At 31.8% G+C, this 21,834-nt stretch overlaps 2 protein-coding genes across 3 annotated transcripts; one reads left to right on the plus strand and one right to left on the minus strand.

Annotated features, from left to right (window-relative positions):
- Nucleotides 1-4,056: 4,056 nt before the first annotated feature.
- LOC120274868 (heptahelical transmembrane protein 4-like) lies at nt 4,057-5,374 on the minus strand. Its single transcript, XM_039281411.1, has 3 exons — nt 5,135-5,374; nt 4,849-5,023; nt 4,057-4,749 (listed from the first exon to the last, which is right to left on the minus strand). The coding sequence occupies exons 1-3, from the start codon at nt 5,317-5,319 to the stop codon at nt 4,111-4,113; spliced, it is 999 nt and encodes a 332-aa protein (XP_039137345.1). The 5' UTR covers nt 5,320-5,374; the 3' UTR covers nt 4,057-4,110.
- A 13,288-nt stretch (nt 5,375-18,662) lies between these two features.
- LOC120274569 (cyclin-D2-1-like) lies at nt 18,663-20,549 on the plus strand. 2 transcript variants are annotated; one of them, XM_039281112.1, is made up of 5 exons: nt 18,663-18,913; nt 19,008-19,094; nt 19,190-19,496; nt 19,598-19,728; nt 20,007-20,549. In XM_039281112.1, exons 1-5 carry the CDS (start codon nt 18,665-18,667, stop codon nt 20,223-20,225), a joined length of 993 nt encoding a protein of 330 aa, XP_039137046.1. In that variant the 5' UTR covers nt 18,663-18,664; the 3' UTR covers nt 20,226-20,549. The 2 variants fall into 2 exon arrangements, with proteins under 2 accessions (XP_039137046.1, XP_039137047.1); XM_039281113.1 differs by having other exon boundaries at nt 19,199-19,496.
- The last annotated feature ends 1,285 nt before the right edge of the window (nt 20,550-21,834 follow it).

The following is a 21,834-nucleotide window of genomic DNA, read 5'->3' on the forward strand; positions in this document are numbered from 1 at the left end:
GTGGCAGAAGTAGTATTCAAGATTATGACTTTATCTGATGAGCTCTGACTAAAGGTTAATGGAGCAAAGGCATGCATTGTGCATAAGGTGAGAGTGAGGAAAATGATGAATTCTATCAAATGCCTGAAAAACAAGACAAATTCATGTTAGACAGAGAAATATATATATATATATATATATATATATATATATATATATATTACATGAAGCTTGAAAGTTTCATATGTGTGTGTGTGTGTGTGTGTGTGTGTGTGTGTGTAGAATGTTGCTTACGTCCAGATGTTGAGGGTTTCATTGTGAATTGAGAAGATGCTGAGAATGGTTTTTTGCTTCCATGGCCATTCAGAAGGGTAGTAGTTCAAGATGAGCTCATTGTCTTTGAGGAAAGTTGGGAGAGAATCAAATCCCATAAGCTCACACTTTGCAGCCTCTTTGCACTGAAAAAAGCATGTCTTTATTCCCATTGTAGATGATCAAGAAATTTCTCTTTTTCTCTTCTCAAAGCTTGAAGAAATTTTGATTACTGAAGTTTAGTATGGAAGTGGGAATTGTAGATGATCGGAACGGCGAGAGTAGAGAAGAAACGAAGGTGTTTGACAAAATGTCAATATAAAACAAGGTGTTTGTGAAAATGCTCTAGTATATTACTCTCTGAGAGTTTTCAAAAGTAATTTTCAGCCAAGAAGAAACATTCCATTTACTACTAATATATAGTAATGTATTACAGACATCCAGACAAAACAAAGCCCATTCATTAGTTGGAGCCACCCCTAAGCATCCCATTGGATGCCCTTTTTCTAATACTACATCACCATTGGTTAGTTGCTAAACACTAGAAATTGAGCTTAATATAAAACTCTTTTCTCTCAATAAATTACAACTAACTTAACTAACTTAACATAAACTAAAGAGAACTCATCTCTTTAACAGCTGCAGGCTTCTCCATCCCGGTTCAGTAGACAACCATGCTTGTACATCTTCTTCTTTCTATCTTGCCACTCCGTCCTGAACTCCACTACACTTCCAATCCTCCACCCATACCGTGATCCTTACTGGCTCTGCATCTCCATTTCTTTTACCAGTAGGTTGCCTTCAATCACATCTTCAACAGGAATGGTTTCAGTTCTTATTTATAGACTTGAAAATTTTCTTTGATTTCCCCGAGGTTGCTTGTAGTTGAACTGGTCCCTCAGCATTTTTTCCTTTCAAGACAAGATAGTAATAGGACTTGGTTATCAAATAGCTGTTGATCTACTTGTTATTTGACTATATGTATATATTTATATGTATACATATTATGAAGTCGTGTTGAATTTGGAGTTAATGTGCTTAGTGGCTGACCGTCAAGAGGATCTGGTCAAGAGAAGCATATATATTGTGTCTGAATGGTCTCCCTTCTGCCTGTTTTCAGAACCCCTGGCTCTCGAATGTTCCGATCATCCTCGTTATTCTGCATGGAAGTGTCAGCGATAGTGCCAATTATACAAAAGGTGATGATGTTCAGTGACCAACATCCTAATGTAATGGTAACAATTGTGTATGAGTTGTTGATGGGGTTTTTCTACGTTATTGGAGTGGTCATCTATGTTGTAAGGATTCTTGAGAGATGGATGCCAAGGATGTCTGATCTGGCTATTGTGATGGCGAGTAAGGCATTGGTGCCAAAGTCATTTGATTCTCCAGCAAAGCATGTGCGAGGGAGCATGTCCTGTGAGTCAGCAAGTTTTAAAGATTCCATATTAACCAATAGAGGGACTAAACAGTGGCCAGGTGGACAAAGGGGCAAAAGGAAAAGAAGAATGAATTCTAGGCTCGTGGGTTATGTTAAACCTGAGAGCGTGCAAGGAGGAAATAATGTCAGTGGTGGAATGAAGGAGTTAGTTATGCTCTAGCCCAATGAGAGTATAAAGGCAACTGATAGGAACACAAGCATGCGTGTCGATCGATTAATAATAGTGTGTGTAAAGCAGAGTGTTGGTCCATAAGGAAGAAAGAGAATACTAGTAATAGCCCTAATTCTGAAACTTAGCCTAATCAATTGAATGATATGTGTGTGAACAATAGAGAATAAAAATAAGAAATACGAAAATAAAGCCGGAGAGAAATCAGGGTAAGAAATGATGTTCGGGCATAGTATCCTTCTAGTGTTATGAAGTACAGGATAAAGATTGTCTAAGTACATAATTCTATTTGAACTAAGAGGTTTCCAGAATTATACTAAACCCCCTTTCAATGGTGAAGAGTAACTGACTCAGTGTATAGTTGATTCAGACATCCACATAATCACATTAACACTCTATGAAACCTCACTGTGAGCTAATGATAATCTCTTAAGTAGATAATCTCCCTTATGAAAAGAGATTATCTTTAATCTGAATACATAGTAGAGATGCGATTTCTTCTAAAATCCACTCCACATAATTGCAAAGAGCACGGAGATAATCATTAACTCACTTAGGAGAATTGAGGGAGATAAAGTCTCCAAAGTACCCTATACCCAGACTTACTAACAATTCCTTTTAATCACGGCATATTTATGCTAGGTGGGTATTTTTACTCTTCACAAAGCACACCAAGTATGATAGGTAGGGCTTTCGCCTCGTTAAAAATCAAGCATTCAAACACGAGATTAGATTCAAATAGAATGGATTGTGATAGGGAAAATAATAAATCATGAATATCTAACAACAAATGTCAAAAAGTAAACTCTAGAGTTCAACTATGCCCAAACATCTAACAAATTAACCCTCCATTAATGGAGAGCAAGCATCCAAGATACCACATAGGAAAGAAAACATAAAAAGCATGGAAATCCCCTTCTTAATCGTGTCGTAGGAGAATCGCCAGAGAAACCCTAATAAAGCTTCCACGCACCGCACCAAGGTGAGCTTGACGGCTACAATCTCCTATTCCCTTGAATATGGATCCAAATTTCCCTTAGAATTTCCCCTTGAGCCCTGGAGATTCATCTCCTTTCTTCCCTAACTTCGCCTCCAAGAATAGAACAAAAGAAAACCAAAGAATGCCCTAAAAATCCTCATCATATCTATTTATACCTATCTGCTTACAGGCATAAGGGCGTGGCAGCAAGGAAGCTGGAGAAGATGGTTGCGAATCTTACGGGAACACTTACGGATATAAGTCATGTTTGTAAGGTCTTTTGTTTGTATTATGGTCCAGCTTACGCCAGTAAACTTCAGTGTGATACTTCTTGCGATCGCCCTTATGAACATAAGCTATGGTCATAAACTCCTCTGGATGGTCCTTACGGGTATTCATAAGGGCATAAGCCTAGCCCATAAGGTCATCGGGTTTGTCTCTGACTCCTTTTTACGGCGTAAGCATACCCGAAAGGTTCTCTGAAATGTAGTTATGGTCGTAAGGTAAGTCGTAAGCTACCCAGTTTGCTTTATCCATAGTCAAATGATACCAAGAAAGCTTTAACTTTTTTGTTTAAGGTCTAGAGTACTTCTATTGGTTCTTTCTCGTTTGTAATTGGTGCCCAAAGCCTGAGAATGTGAAACACACTAAATTTATAAATATTGAATTTCACAATATGATTCTAATACAAACCTAATGAGTGTACAAAATGATATGAAATACATGGATGATGTACACTCATCATCAACTGATGGAGAGGGTGTAGGGTATGCAAAAAAGATAAGAGAGAAATTAGGCATGGCTTGGTTTTCCGGTGATCTTTCCGGCGGCCTCGACGAGAGGGAAGCGATTCCCAGTTATCTTACCATTTTCAGTTTCTTTTCATTGCAGTTTAATTGAAGATTTGTGAGTTGTTTTGTTGAATTAGCTTGAAGAGTTTCTCATTTCCAGTTGATTGATTAAAGAACTACTCATTTACTTGCTTACATTTGATTGATGAATGAGATTCAGAGTAATGAATGGTTATAGATTGATTGAGTTCATTCAAAGGCTGTAATTTATTACAGCAACCCTTGTTTACCTCCAATGGAGAGACTCAGAATATTCTTGTTGACTTTTCAACAAACCCAACCTTGTATTTTATAAGTAGAATGTATAGAACAAATTGAAGCTTTACATTTTGAATGAATCAAAGAATTATACACATTGCCAAGTGATTATTTGCTAAATCTAATAACACTGGTCCATTTCTCTCCAATTCAAGTACATCACACTTGCAAGATAGTGTGTGTAAGCTCCGGCAATAACAAGAACATGGAAGAGCTGATGGCTATGTCCCACAAGATCAAACTTCCCTGGCATCCACCTCTCCGGCACCCTCGTCGCATAAACAACAACCCCAAGCCCATAGAAACCACCCATCGCAAGCTCATACACTGCCGTCATCACTGCCACCGGTTCCTCGCTGAAAACCATCAGCTTGTGTATGATAGGCACAATTCCTGATACACCCATGCAAAAGAAGAGCAATGCACGTACAGACCTAAACTCTGGCGTTTGAAACACGGGCACAAGCGAAGCAAAAATAGCCCCAACACCAAAGATGGTAATGAAGCTGATGTAGAGGTTTCGAACAAAGGGGTCACACATGAAGGTGTAGTAAACAAGAGGGTAGAAAGAGGTGACAATTAGGGTTGAGATTCCAGTGTAGTCTAGTCTGAGCATGGTGTATGCACAGTGCTCTGAGTGGCATGATAGAAGGTGGCACACACTGCTTGTTAACAAGCAAAACATGGCTCCAAACAAGTATGCATAGAATGGCCAACGTGTAATCATACTCTCAAGCACATCATCATCTTTCATAATACTCTGCATTGATATAAAGAGAATCTTATTAAATGCATGTTCTAATTAGCATTAATTTTGTAGCAATTTCATCAAAATTAAAGAGAGAATATAAATATATACCAGGAGATTAATGATGTTGGTTTGGTTGGCTGGAACTTGAGCTCTGAATATTGTGGCAGAAGTAGTATTCAAGATCATGACTTTATCTGATGAGCTCTGACTGAAGGTTAATGGAGCAAAGGCGTGCATTGTGCATAAGGTGAGAGTGAGGAAGATGATGAATCCTATCAAATGCCTGAAAAACAAGACAGGTTCATGTTAGACACAGAGAAATTTATATTAGATGAAACTTGAAAGTTTCATATATATATATATATGTATGTATGTGTAGAATAATGTTGCTTACGTCCAGATGTTGAGGGTTTCATTGTGAATTGAGAAGATGCTGAGAATGGTTTGCTTCCATGGCCATTGAGAACGGTAGTAGTTCAAGATGAACTCATTGTCTTTGAGGAAAGTTGGGAGAGATTCAAATCCCACAAGCTCACACTTTGCAGCCTCTTTGCACTGAAAAGAGCATGTCTTTCCCATTGCAGATAAGCAAGAAATTTCTCTGTCTCTCTTCTCAAAGCTTGAAGGAATATATTGATTATTGAGATTTAGTTTTAAGAAGTTTGGAAATGGGAATGGTTTCAGTTCTTATTTATAGACTTGAGAAGTTTCATTGATTTCCTGGAGGTTGCTTGAGCTGAACTGGTCTCCTTTTCTTTTTACCTTTTAAGACAGGATAGCCTAGTGGGACTCGTCATCAATTAGCTTCTGATATATATATATATATATATATATATATATATATATATATATATATATCATGAAGTGCCGTTGAATTTGGAGTTAATGTGCTCAGTGGCAGACAGTTGAATGGATCTGGTCAAGAGAAGCATACTGTGTCTTAATGGATATGTATGTCAACCAAGCTTTTATATATATATATATATATAAAGGTTTGTTTGAGTTCATGAAGGTCAAGTCAAGCATGAAAATATGCATATGTCTCATATGAGTGACGTTTTAATTATGTAGTGTTAGAAGGATTGTTTAATGGAAGTGTGGACCCCACCCTTTATACTTAATAATATTATTATTATATTTATTATTTGTTTTAATTTAAAACTTGTAATTACATGGTGAGAACATCTAAGAGTTGGAGATTGTCACCCTACCTAAAAGTTGGTGATTGTCTTGACTGCGCTCCTCAGTTTCAAAAAAGTGAGAACACCTAAGAGTTGGTGATTGTCACCCTACTTTAAAAAAACTTGAGACCAAATCTATCTTTTTCTTCTTATTACATGGTGATGCCGGTAGTGACTACTAGAAGACTTTACAATTGAGAGTTAAATTTTTATTGTCAATATAGGTTGTTTGCATCCTTTCTATCGATTTATTTAAATCACGGTAAATTTGTTGGTGAGATTCATATATAATTGAATTTAATAGAATTTTGTGATAATTTTTGTCTACTGGCTGGGTTGGCGTTATTGTTAGGGTTTATTGTAGATCATTAGCTGGTATATATATGATCAGTATACATGCATTTTAACTTTGCATCCAAACACATTTTTTATATAATGTATGTTCTGTATGATTTGTTGATGTCATTCAAGCCATATCTGTTACTAGCTTATGTGTTAGCATCATATTAGAAGTACTATGATTGTTTGTCATCACTTGTTGGGTATTACTGTTGGGATGTCATCAAGCTTTTCCTTTGCTTGAGCTGAAGATACTTCATCAATATTTAGGTGCAAATTCTTATCATCTGGGAACACTACACCAAATTAGGTTTTTCGCGACGTTTTATTAGCGGCGTTTTATGTAAACCCTACTAATATTTTACATTTTGCGGCGTTTTTTGGTCATAAACGCCGGCATGTGATTTTGTGGACTTTGAGGGATTAAAACGCGAGAAAATATTTTCATTAGCGGCGTTTATTTTATAAGACGCCGGGATTTTTTTTTAGTGGCGTTGAATTAAAAAATGCCGTGAGTCGTATTCTTGGAAAAATTAGGGCAAGGGGGGAAAAATTCACTCAGCGGCGTTTATTTTTAAAAACGCCGGGAAATTATTTATAGTTAGCGGGGTTTAACTGAATAAACGCCGGTAAGTTCTTATTAATTTTAGTTTGGAGGGATTGCATACTCTTCGAAGAAATGTTATATAAGAAAAAAAAAAGATACATTTATATATATATATATAAGAGAGGTTGCATGCTCTAAGAACCTCCGTAGATTTTGAATCTATGAACATAAACAAAAACACACCCACTGTCAAACTGTTAGCAAATGCGGATATCTACGAGGGTCTGCAAAATCCCTTTTTTCATATATATATATATATATATATATATATATATATATATATTTAAGGTGGTGTGATGTTGAATGGATTAGTGCTTTAATGAAGTTGGGGTTTTAGTAAAATATCACTGTACAGCACTTCCGAGTATAAGATATCACATATTCCGATTACCTAATTCCCAATACTTTTGTAAGTGTGTGTACCTATGTAATTTGTAGTATTTTTTCTAAGTTCTAAGTATTAACCATAACTTATGGTTATAAGTTTATAGATGTAGAGCTACATATAGTTCAAAATGGAGTTTGAAATAGAGTTAGGTTATTTTATCATAAGTTCTATGTTTGAGTTGAATTTATGTCTGTAGGCCCTTTTTGTGGAGGGTTGATCAGATTTGATTTGGGTTTGAAAATTTCATCCGGTACCAAGTAAATAACCACATATAAATCTTAGTATATGTATATAGTTATAAAATTTTAGTTTTCTATATTTCCAAATTTATCGGCCTACCTAATCTTATTTATTTATTTTTATTATTTGTATATCATATATTGATCATTTAATTATTATTTAAATTGTTTTTTTAAATTTTGGTTATTATATATATATATATATATATATATATATATAGTTACATATTTGACTATTCAACTAGCTATTTGTTATTTTATAAATTATTTGTTAATTTTTCAACTATTATGTTTATAAATTGTTTTGAATATTACTGGATTATTTTTACTATAAAGAAACATGGTCATGTGTATATTTGTATATTTGCTCGACAAATTATTTAGCAAATTTTGTTCTGCACTGACCTGTCTAGAATCCTGATATTCTGTTTGATTTTCGGATAATAAGTTATTTTGACATAAATTTGTTCAGTCTCCAATTAACTATACACTAACCCTATAATTGGGGATTAAACATTGACCGTGTCATCGGTTAAAGAATAATGGTTTATGATAATCTAACTCGGGTCACTAAGGGTAAACAAATGAGCTCTGAAAATCTAACTCGGGTTACCGAGTTTAAATAAATGATCTCTGATATATTGTTTTGGCCTTAGAGAAAGAATTAAAAAAAAAAAAGTAACACTATTTAGGTCGAATTAATAATCCAAATGACATGGATATGATTTCATTGAAAAAAAATATTTTTTTTTTTATAATCTAAACCTTAATACCCAAAAATCTTAAATCCAAATATTATAAAATCTTATATCTAAAATTCAAAAACCTAAACCTTAATCATAAGCCCTAAAGCCTAAACCTTAATCATAAGCCATAAAGCCTAAACCTTAAAGTTTGTGATTTATCATTTAGGGACGTAAAGGGTTTCTGGGTTACAATTTACACTAAAGTTTAGATGATAAAAAATAAATAAATTTTTTTTATAAAAAAATAAAGAAAAAGAATGATGTAGATGATAATATCAATGCCAATTTGGCACCACGTCATTTTGACTACTAATTCCTCCTAAACATCATTATTGTTAAAAGAAGCAGATGAGAGCTGTTAAAAAAAATTTGAAATTCCACTTTAACTTTTGAGTCCTTGTTTTTTAAACAATAGTTTATTATCACTACTCTCTTAGTTAAAAAATGATAACAATTTAAAATATAAGGTTTTTTATCTTTAAATTATATTGATATGTTTTTTTTTTACTAGCACAAATGTGTTAATAAAATTACTTTGAGCCCCTTGTATTTTTTTAAAAGACCAATTAGTCCCCTCAACTTTCAAAAAGAACATTTAAAACAAGAAAAATTAAAAATATAGTAAATGATTAGATTTTCTTTCTTCTGTAACAGCCTGGTCAAGTTCCCTTTCCAACAAGCCCGCGCTCAATCTATAGAAAGTCTTGAACTCGTAAATGCCGGAGAAGTTTTATTAAAAAAACAAAAAAAAAACGAAAAAAAACGAAAAACAGAATGTTAATTCTGAACAAGCTCATGTATGACTCATCGGGGCAGAGACAAGCTTAAGGGCATCTCCAACCATGACCCCAAATCCAAATTTGGGGTCATGGTTGGATCCAACCCAACCCCATTTCCTACCCCAAATTTGGGGGTAGATGACCCCAAATTTGGGGTCCAACTATTTGCACCCCAAATTTGGGGTCCCACATATTTTAAATTTTTTTATTCAATATTTTTTTTATTTTTTTTATTATAACTAATAAAACCTTTAAGATATTAATTTATATAATTAATACTTTAATTAAAGTAATATTTTAATATAATTATAAGTAATATTTTAAATTAATTTTAAATTTTATGTGTAATTAATTATTTAACAATAAAATTTTTAATTAAATTAATTTATGATAAATTTATTAAACTAAAATAGTTAAAATATACTAAAAACAATGAAAGAGACATGCACTATGAATTTATAACAAAATACATTCATAACAAAATAGATAATAATACATAAAAATTTATAACAAAATACATTCATAACAAAATAGATAATAATACATAAACATTCACCGATAATAAAAAATGAGATGTGTAAAAGAATATTTTTTTTTTTTGGGTTAGATTTGGGGTTTGTGGTTAAAATATAATTTACTGTAGTGGAACCAAATTTAGGATTTGGGGTTATGAGTTGGAGATGGCCTAAGGGTATCCTTGATTAATGCTTAAGGGTATCCTTTGATTAATGTGATCGAGTAAGTTCGTCTTCACCACTACAAGTTGAGACGAGCTCGCATGGCCACCAGGAGCTTGCTCATGGCTAGGTGAGAGTGTAAGGCCAAAAATAAAAAAATTAGTTGATTAGATATCAACTGATTGGGATATAAAAATCCTTTGAAAAACAAATCTCTATGCTTGTTTTCAAAAATTGGAAGGATAATAAGTATTTTTAAAAAACAAATTGCAAAAGAAAAAAAAAATCACATATTGATTGGCCATAAACCATGAAATGCATCATTTTATCCCTTTCATGAACAATATCAATTAAATATAAAAAACTATATATACAGATAAACAAACTATATTCCCATCATGGAAGACAATAAGACAAAAGTTACAAATACTAGAACATGTATACATTTTTCTCTTAAGATTTTTTTAAAATTATGAAATTAATATATGAAGGAAATTTGTATAATCCATCAGTTGAGAGTTCAGCATCAGCCAACAATCAGTACACCCACTCAACCAAGTCTTCTCTACTCACGACATCCCAATCTCCATCACTTTTTTCTCAATTTTTTTTAAATTCAAAATAAGTATAAACAAAATTGGAACTTTTAATTATTATATAAATTAAATATATTTGGACTGAATGAGAAATAATATGAAGTGTGGGCTGTGGAGCAATATATCTATTTGGTCAATGACATTTAACGCACCCATGTTCAAAGTCTACAAATTTGGAAACAGCCTTATTAATATGTTCGAAGGACCAAAGCCTTGTAACTCATTTGAAGCATGTGTAACAGTGCATGGATTTGTCTTTTTCACCTCATTTGATGTGGTTTTTTTTTTTAAAAAAATTATTCATATCATCTCTCTAATTTTTTTTACTTGATTAAAAAATTAGTCAAATATTTCACATCCAAAAAATCTTTTTTTTTTTAAGACACAATATGATAAAAGTGGATAAACCATGAACTTTTTATTAAAAAGAAACAAAGTCACTGAATACAAACAACCAACACAATAAAAACACACGAAACAAAAAGCAAGAACAAGAAAATAAAAAGCATAAGGAAATAAAGAGAATGCTACACCAGAGGTGTGACAATCCACAACATAAAAGAAGGTTTAATGCTACACCAGAGGTGTGACACAATATGATAGCTTATTTTTCAGTGTTTTTTTATCAGAAATGCTCCTCAACGATTTTAAATGGAAATACAAAATAGTAAATAACAAACTAAGGTATTAAACATCAACAACAAATATTAAACAAAAATGTTATATTTTAAATGGAAACTTGTGTAGTTACAAACAAACACATAATGTTAAATAAAAAATATAATTAATAAACGGGAAGTACATTTTATAAGTGGGGCAAAATTAAATTTTTAAATAAAATAAACTGATGCAATGACTGAAAAATAAGTAAATTGAAAAAGAGGGACTGTAGAAAAAATTAAAGTATCAGAAGAACTACAGGGGATATTTGAAAAGTTGCAAGGACTAATAAATATTTTTTTACCATAAAATTGATATCATAAAAATAAAATTACCACAATACATAATTTATTTTTTCGAACAATTACTAATATCATAATTAACCAAGTTTCCTTTTTCTTGCCTTCTTTTAAAATATTTAATTATAATATATACATAATTTGCTTAAAATTATCACCTTCAAAATGATTAAAAGATCAAAATATAAAATACTAGAGATAATAAAATAGAAGATAAGAGAAAGAAAAATGACCCAAAACAATCTGTACAGGGATCATGATCTAATGGTTCGTAGTGAATGTTAAATGAATTGTCCTTATTTATTATGTATTATTATTATCATTGTTTTCTTTTTTTATGGAGGTAAAAAGTTAAATACTAAAACTAGATAGGCCTTCAACATTGAACATTCATCACGGGTGCACCTACGTGGGACTCGCATGGTATAATGAAACACAAACAGTTGCATGCACTCATGTGACTAGTTTATGCATTAATGTTTTTACATATGTAACAAGATAAAATGGTCAATGTCTTTATATATATATATATATATATATATATATATATATGAATAAATATTTATAACAATTTAAGTACATTAATTTACATACATTGAGGAAATCCTATTTAATGTGTTTAATCAAAGAGATGTCTGACCATTATATATATAGTACTTTGATTTCAGACTAATTCCATCATTAAGTCATAAATCTATATATCAACTTTACCATAATACCCAAATAAAAATGCAACATTAAAACAAAAACACAACAATTAGAAGAACGTATATATTTGTAACATTTAATAACTCTATTTATTTCTCAAAATTACAAAATAAAGACAAAATACTTCACATTTAAAAAAATCACAGCAAATATTATGATAAAATACGGGTACTTAATTAGACAATGCATGACTCAATATTACAAATCAATATAATAAAAAAATTTACAATATATATTTCAAAAAAAAAAATAACTCAAAGAGTGCTTTCAAATATATATGTAATAGAACATCGTTTAATCGGTATTAATATCGATCATAAAGTAAGTGGCATTACACATAAACTCCATGTGGCCTCTGCAAGGTCAACATGCACATGCATGTTATATATATACACACACACATAATTCAGAGAAGGACCGTCCCACCAAATTATTGAGAAAAAGAAAAAAAAAAACCCTAGAAGCATACATTGCATGCAACTGTTAACCATGCTCAGCTCGTACAACATGCAAATGAAAACAAATTAAACAAGGTATATATATTGTGGAACCTTTGTCACCACCTCTCAGTCACACCTTACTTCTATGTCTCTTGTTCCATTAATTCCAATGATACTTCAGCTTTCATATTTACAGAGGTTGATATGAAGGTTTTTCTGCATAAAAATATGTTTATATTGACTTATTGAGATAATTTGTCAAACATATTATTTGAAAAAAAAAATTACATGTTTATATATCTCCATGTAAAACCGGCAACTGCTTATATATTCCTTCCATCATCATATGTCAATTAAAAAAATTTATAAAATAAACTAAATTAATAAACTACATTATCTTTTACCTCTTTTCACTTCATTTATCTTATAAAACTAAATAAGAAAAGATTGATTTATATTTTTAAAAATGTTTTTGTAAAAAATATAATAAAATGCATTTTTTTATGCTAGTATATCAGTTAAGTACCTTTTATAAGGAAAGCATTCAATTTTCTCATACAACACAAATAAGAAGTTTCTTTTTTTATCTAATTCAAGTTCAAAATGAAATTGACGTTTATCATATGTTAAAAAAAAATGTGGAATATATATAAATTTTTGTATTACTTATGACGGTTTTTATGCCACATGATAGAACATGCACAATAAATATAATGTTGTCTTAAGTATTAATTTTTTTTAATAGAAATAAATAAACCACTAAAATATGTTAGAAAAGAGAAAGTCCATGATAGTGAGCAAATATAGAGTGAAAGGAGCCTCTGCAATAGTTAGCATCTATCTCAAATAGTGGTAAGACAATCTTGAGGAGAAAGAGGAGAGGAAAGGAAAAACTAACAAAACATGCAAGGGATGAATTAGAGGACACTAGCCATGCATTAGAGATTCCAAGAGAGATAACAATCTGCAAGGGTCATCCGTCCATAATTGTTCTAGCTACTAATTTTAGTATCAGATGCCCTCGTTCATACACACAATTTGGGGCCTCACATATGCACAAAATGCGGTGCATATATAAAAAATCAAGCCTATGATTGATTGTCGAAACCGAGTCCGTCAAGTTGTCTTTTTGATTCTTGAGCTGCAGATAACTAGAATAGAAACATTCGGTTAATTTTAGTGAGCATTAATTCAAACGGGCGAAAGGAGGCATTGGTTAAATATTTGATTATTTTTTTTCAACTAAATATTAAAAAATATGACTTGTGTAAAGATCTTCCATGTTTCTCTCACATTAGGCCTTAGGCATTGAATTTAGGAAATTATAACACTTTGTATATTCTCTCTTGGTAAAATTATCTAAAGTGAGAATTTTGTTATCAAACCAGTTGAAAATAATTATTCTTTGAGAGTATAGATTTTTCTATAAAGATGTCCCCGCTGGGGACCTCAATCCTGTATTGTTAAAAAAAAACCATAAAAAGATTGAACTGAGAAGGATTCAATGTTCTCTGAGCGCGAAAGTGTGAGATATCTAAAATTATCTAAGTGGCAACATGTAGTAGGAACAAAAGGCTAATAAGATTTGTGAAACCCAACCCAAAAATAACATTTTTTTTTTAAAATTTGATGCGTTGGAGATACAAATCATGTTTAAAGTAATGAAAATGGATAACTCATGAGAGAGCTAGATTTGTCATAATCTAATTTTCCACCATCACTTTAATTCCTAATAGTGCAATATTAAAGTCTCTGAGGCTAAGAATACCCCAGCTTTCCTGCTATCAAGATTTGCATAATTTTCTCTCCAAATCACAACGCGGCATCCATTTGAATCTAAGTCAGGTCTATGCTAGAATAAATTAATCCATTCAAATTTAAGTGATTAATTGGCTCATAAGTCTTGTAGTGTTTCTCCTTCATTTATGAAACACTATGAAACATTAAAGAAGCTCTTCCAATTTTAGAACCTCATAAATTAAAATAATCCAAACATAAATATAAAAAATTATATACAATTTCTATACATAAAGAGTCATGGTAGTTAGTCAAGTAGTCAAACCATACAACCTAACACATGTGGACACGCAAGACCTTTTTCAGTGGACCAACATTGATGGCCACAACAAGCATCTCTTCTTTATCTCTCTAATTATTTAATAATTTATTTTAATTTAATTATTTATTTATTTGTATTCACATTGGAATTCAATAACCAAAATGCACCACCACCCAATGAAATTATACAAGTGTGATTTCTATGTTGGACCATGTTGACCATGGTTAAACCCCTTTTATTAGTCAATTCACTGCTTCAATCGATGGTTCTTGGTTCCCTAACGTGCACCCTTTCACAACTCCTTTTTCATTCAACCATTTTTATTATATATATTTTTTTATTATTATTTATCGAGTTTGAGTTTTATGGGTTTGAGTTATATGTTTTTAACTTAAACATGATGGTTGGTATGATTAATCTTTGGGTAAATGAATAAAATTTGTTATAGAATAATTTATTTCAATTTTTCTTCGATTTTCATATTTATTTTTAAACATAATTTTTATTTGACTGAAATATTAATAAAGAATAAACGCATTGGTTATTATAAATAAAATTTGCTTATATTATTGAAGTGGTGTTTCAAAAATAAAATATGAAGATATGGTTTCTTTACATTTTTTTTAAATGCATATTTAAAAAATAAATTTAAAAAAAAAATCAAAATGGTGTGGCTTTCCTTCCTTCTTTAATTTTTTTTAATTATAATATTTTTTTTATTTAGAAAGACAAACTACCTAAAAAATGGGATGATTTTAAGTAAAATAAAAGAGCTAATTTGAGAGTTTTATGTTTGAAATTTATATATTTGAATTTATTAAAAAAAATATAATTGGTTTAAATGGGAGCTTGATCATATGTTTCAAATGTTGGTGGCATCATTTGTGCATCGCATTGAATATATGCAAATTTTATTGCATATAAGGGTCAACATGAATCAGTTAATACTGTCATTTTCAGTAAGAAACAGTCTTTGGATCAATTGGTATTGGGTCTCTTACGTAGAGCGTTCGTTTCAGAGAGGACCGGGGATCGAACCTCATGTCCTACAAAAGGTGTGAGCACGTGGGTCGGTGTTGAGCCTTGCTCCCCATATGTGCACGTCCCTGGATTCTGGTGCTTGTCGTTTTTCTCTAAAAAAAAAAACATGTATACAAATTATACATGCAAGCAATTTTTTTGATCTCATGTATTAATGAGATGAATAATATCCAATGGAATTTCCTTTTTTTTTTCTTTCATAATTTTTTTAAAGCTTTGTTGAATAAACGATTTGTTAGTGGCTATGTAAATTATTTATATATTTCCATAGAAATATGTACATATTATCAAAATTCAATTGAAACCAAAGTATCTTAAATAGAATCTGAAAAGACTTAAATTGAGGGATTTTATGAATACTATCAAACACACTCCCAACTTCTTGTATTGCTCCTTTGGCTTTCATAAGAGTTCTCATTTAATCGAAGACTGATTTATTTATTTTATTTATTTTTATTTATTTATTTAGAAAGGCGATAAACACCAAAACCCAGGGATGTACACATGTGGGGAGCAAGGCTCAATACCGACCCACATGCTCTCATCTTGAGTAAGACATGAGGTTCGATCTTGGGTCTTCCCCAAAATAAACGCCTTACACAAGAGACCCAATACCAATTAACCCAAAAACTGTTAGTGATAATTAAATTTTTGAGATTTGAGAGTAATAAAGTGGCTCGATGCATAATTATCTTATGAAAACCAGTTTGCTTCTCTTACTATCATTCACTTTATTGTAAAATCATCTAATTATTTTTTTTAGTTTTGATATGTGCATCCACTCTCCCTCCCATGTGTTTACTCGAGTTATCACTTTTTATATCGATATTTGCTTTATTTTACACTTATTTTTTAATATATATTAAATGATTTATTTTTTAAAAAAAGAAAAACAAGATATTTATGAAAAATGGCACTACATCATCACATGTTTCCCATACCCCTCACATTTACCCAACACTACTGAGGGATATAAATGCAAACTTCACTATTTTTTAGAAATACTATTCCTATAAATAATATATCTATATTGGCAATTAACATACATTTATAAGGGTAAAAACACAAAGTTAATTGTGACTAACGTCATGCGAATTTGTTTGTACAAGCTGTTCAATAATTAAGAAGAATGGAAACTACTTGGACACCCTAGTAAAATGAGTAATTCCTAAATGTACCATTTAATATATACAAATATATATATGTATATTTATGAATGCGAATAAACACCTTGGGAGCGGGCATATTTAAGAAGTATCAACGCAAGTTTTACAATGCTTATGCTCTCATCCTGTATATGTTGAGGTTTAATTTCATCTTCTTGACAAGATATAAATATTTTAGGTAAATAATTTGATACTAATAGATTAAATGATTATCGACAAAAAAACACAATATAGAGAATATATTTATTGATATATAAAAAGATATATTTACTTTTATACCCAAATAATTAAAAATTATGTCAAATATTTTATGCATATGTCTACCTCAATCTTTTCTTTTCATTCTCGAGGATGGAAAGAGGAGTCATGGCTAGTTTGGTGCTTTAATTTTTTTTTTCTTTTTTATATTTCTAAATAAAGGTATGTGTATAATCACTCAGTTGATTATTTATCATTGGTGTATTTCTTTATTATTATTATTATTATTATTATTATTTTAGAGTATGTACAAGCTACTTTGTATATATATTTTAAATTCTGAACTATATTTTAAAAAACATATTGAACTCCCACTCTTTTGTATATGAGATAATGACACTACTCATGGTGTATTTATAATTATAAATAATTTTATTTAATTATATTTATTGCTTTAAATTAAACTATAAGATAAATACTATGCGATAATTAAATTATAACCATTTCTTTTCAAATGTGAGATAAGCCAAAATTTTTATGTCTTTATCGTACATGTACGAGTTAAATAAAACATGGAGAGAATTTTAGTCCTTATTCAAAAAAAAAAAAGAAAAAAAGCAATAACTTTGACTTTTCAAAAGATTGCAAACAAACGTGGTTGCCAGTAATTTTAGTATATTTCTCGGATGGAATTAAAAATCTTTTCTAATATATATATATATATATATATGTATTAAATAATTACTTATATATTTTTGTTAAAAAATTCGTTATTCTTATTCACTTTTAATTATTTTATTTAATTATTTATATATTTTTTTATAAAAAATTAACCAAAATATTACTTAGTTTTTCTTTATTTATATATTTATATATACAAGGAGACAAAGAATATAAAAATTTTTAAAATATATTTTATATAAAATTTATATGCTGATTTTTAATTATAAATATATAAGCAAATAACTACGTATATGAAAAAAAGTATCAATTTATTAGGGTATATTAGTTATGTTTAAACAATAAAAAAAACCCTTATTAATATACATACATAAAAACTATATTTAACTTGTTAAAAAAAAATACCAATATCACAATGATGAAGCAGTAGGATATTTAATACCGATGCAGGAAGTTGAGAGATTTAATTTTCTCTCAATGTAAATATATCTGACTAATGTGTTTACGTGGTTTGTTTACGTAATTTAAAAGTTTAATTACCATACAGATCTCTGTAATTATATAATTTTTTTATTTTTTAAATTTTTTAATATTTTTAGGTACAATTAAGTACTCATATTTGGTCGAGTTGAGTCGTTCTAATCCACGGCAATATTTTTAGATACAATTAAGTCTTTACAATTTACACTTGGTCATCTACACAGCGGACTAGAATAACCTAACTTGACTAAATATGAGGATTTAATCAGATCTTAAAAAAATATTATGAGGACTAAAAGAACAATACACAATTACAAGTACACAACAATTAAACTTAATTTAAAAAACAAAAATAAAAACATATATTAAAAAAAACCATATAAAGTTATAAACAGTGTTTTTTTTAAAAAGCCAAAAACAATACAAGTTAATATATATATATATATATATATATATATAGCAAAAGCAACCAGACTTCCAAATCATCTTGCTACTCTTCACAGTTCCAACACACAAAGCTCTAACAACAACAACAACAACAACTTCTCATAAAGAAACACAAAAACAGAGAGAGACAGAGAGGAAGAGAGGAACCATCTCTTCCCCTCCCTCTTCACTCCTCCATGCTCAACCTATGCCAATGGACCTCCTCAACCTCACCACCACCACCACCACAACAACCGACCTTTACTGCTCGGAAGACGCCGGCGACCTGTCTTCCTCACCGGCACCATCCTCTCCACCACCTCAACCTATCCTTCTCTCCCCAGACAACACCACTCCAATCCTTTCTCTCTTATCCTCTGAGCACTCCTTCCTCCCTTCCCTTCCTCACCTTCTCTCCCTCAACCCCACTCTCCTCCACCACTCCATCTCCTACATCCTCAAGGCATTCATTCCCAAAACACCCACCTTTTTGCCTTTTTCCATCACTGCACCCCTCCTCTTCCTTTCCTAATCTCCCTTCTTTGTTTTCTTCGCAGGTCTCCGATCTCCTCCACTTCCGTCCGGTGACTCCTTATCTCGCCATCAACTATCTCCACCGCTTCCTCTCCTCCCATTCTCTCCCGGTACTTCTTCTTCTTCTTCTTCTTCTTCTTCTTCTTCTTCTTCTCAATCATTCTCTCTTCTTCTCTTAATTATTCGGAGGCTGTGTGTCGGGAAGGATGCGCAGGGGGAGAGTGGGAACGGTGGTGGCTGGGCTTTGCAGCTCCTCACCGTCGCTTGCTTATCAGTAGCCATGAAAATGGTGGAAACTCACCTTCCTCTTCTCATAGATCTCCAGCTCCTCGAGCCCCGCTTCATCTTCGACACACTCACTGTTCGCCGGATGGAGCTTCTTCTCATGACCGCTCTCTGCTGGCGTTTACGCGCTATCACTCCTTTTGATTTTCTCGACTTCGCCTCCTCCTCTGCTCTCTCCTCCGATGCTCGCCGGTTCGCCGGCGAGCTCATTGTTAATACCTCTCGTGGTACTCTCTATTAGAGTTTGAGCTTTTGTTTTGGTATTCCCAAAATAACCATTTTTTTTTTTATAATAATGTTTTTGTATTAACGTGTGTATTTTGGACAGTCGTTGATTTCCTCGGCTTCCCGCCGTCGATCATCGCCGCCGCGGCGATTGTTTGCGCCCAGCGCCGCGCCGATCCCTCCGCCGTTCACGACGATGATTTGCTCGGTTTCCTCGGCGATTCCGTTTGCAAGGTATTTCATTTCTCAAAAATTAAAATAAAATTTATTAAAAATTATATATTAATAATATATAAGTACTGGTTTCTCAGAAAAAACAAATTCTTTAATAATTTAAATAAAATAATGATATTAATAATATATGTATGTATATAAAAAGTAAGTTATTATTGAAAGAGGTGTGTAAAGTGGGCGGGGGAGTGAACGGAAGGTGTCCTTTTGTGAAAGTCAATCCAGACAGTAATTTATTGATGTTTTTGGGTTTTTAACTTTTTTTTTTTTCTCGAGAGTAGGAAACAGTCATGGGGTGCTGCCAGCTAATGCATCAATATCTTATTGACACGTGTCCTTCCTCTTTTGGCGGGAAGCCTTGCTCCGAGCCGATTGCGCCGAGTAGCCCTAGCGGTGTGCTCGACGCCGCCACTTACGGCGCTTGCAGCTCTGACAAGTTCTCTTCCTCGGCTAGCTTAGCCGAGCCGGCTCAGAAACGGCGCCGGATTGAGCATAGATGATCCGAATATTTTAAAATTTCCCAAATTTAGGGAAAATTCGAACTTTTTTTTTTTTATTTTGTCATTATATTTGAGAAATAATATTTTGTTATTTTTTTAACTTAAAATTATGAGTTAAAAAATGGTGTAATGATGCGGAGATAATTTGTTGTATGGATAGAGTTTAGAAGCTTTGCGCATGGGTATAAGTTTGTGTTCCCAAGATAACCCTGTAATTTTTCCTCATTTCCCGATGAGGCCTTCTGGCAAAAGCACGGGTACAAAAGCCAGAATTTTTATTCGCGTGCTCTTGCGAGGGTAAGAATGAGAATTTTGAATTTTTGTTGTGCGGGCCCCACTACTTGGGAAAACAAATTTGTTATTCTCACTCCTTTTCTTTCCTTTGTTAAAGGACAAATGTTTTACTGTCACTTGTGCCGTAGTCCGTACGATAGAGAAAACTTTAATAATTAAAATTTATAAATAAAAAATTATATATATATATACCGAAACATGTATATACTTGTCTTAGGATAACAACCACTAATTAATCCCGTAATTATTACAAAATAAATGCATGAGCAAAACGTAGTAGGATAGAATCCCATGCATTGAAGTACTGTACTATAGTGACACTATTACAGTATTATTTATATATTGTTTCTGGCTCAAATACTGTTTAATGAATTAACTTAGGCTTGTGGGAGGTAATGTGTTTGTCTCCTCCAAAATTGCAAAATAAAGATTTTTATTTTTGAAATCATATGTAAAAAAGAACTTGTATGAGTATATATAGTTATGAGTTCTAAATTTAAATTATTAAAATTAATTTAATTTATCCCGATCATATCCGTTCAATCTTTCGCCAACGCATCCAGACCGTCCGTTTGTCGGCAAAGATCTGAATGCTGATCTCACAGATCATAATCGTGCTGATCTTGAGGTTTGACAAGAGTGACGTCGTGCTTACGTGTCAGGACTACGTCTAACCTAGTACTGCTTTAAAAGAAGCGATTTGGGAGCCAGCTGTGATGGAACAATCTTAGCCGTTAACTTGGTGATCTGATTTCGATCAAACGGTGCGCCGTGGTTTACGTTAAGTCACGAGGTATCGAGTCGGTTTTGACCGTGCTTCAAAAGTCCGAAGAACCATTTGAGCGTTTCCCTGCCGAAGTTCAAAAGGGAAACGGATTCGCTCTTTTGCGCTGATAATGAAATTACGGAAACACCCTTGGACTTGGACTCCAATCAATTCAATTGAAAAGCAGTCCTTAATCAATAATTAGCTGGTGCCTACATTTGGTACGGTTTTAAAAGGTATTAAATTTTGCTTAATTTAAAAAAATACAAACATAATTTTATTTTATCCATTTATGTTTTTATAAATTATTTATATATTTCTATTTTAAAAAAAAAAATTTATTTTATTTTTTAAAATGATAACCTCCCGTCTCTATAACATGTGAGTATTAATTGCAATATCATCCATAAATTAATTTTTTTAAATGGAGACTCGAACACTCACCATTCCGCATATCACACAAAAGATATATTTTTAATACCGCTAACTACTCAAAATTTTCTCTTAAATTTTTTCATAAAAATATGTTTTTTTTTTTAATTTGTGAAA

Source organism: Dioscorea cayenensis, chromosome 13, assembly GCF_009730915.1.
Source record: "Dioscorea cayenensis subsp. rotundata cultivar TDr96_F1 chromosome 13, TDr96_F1_v2_PseudoChromosome.rev07_lg8_w22 25.fasta, whole genome shotgun sequence".
Taxonomy (NCBI): Eukaryota; Viridiplantae; Streptophyta; class Magnoliopsida; order Dioscoreales; family Dioscoreaceae; genus Dioscorea; species Dioscorea cayenensis.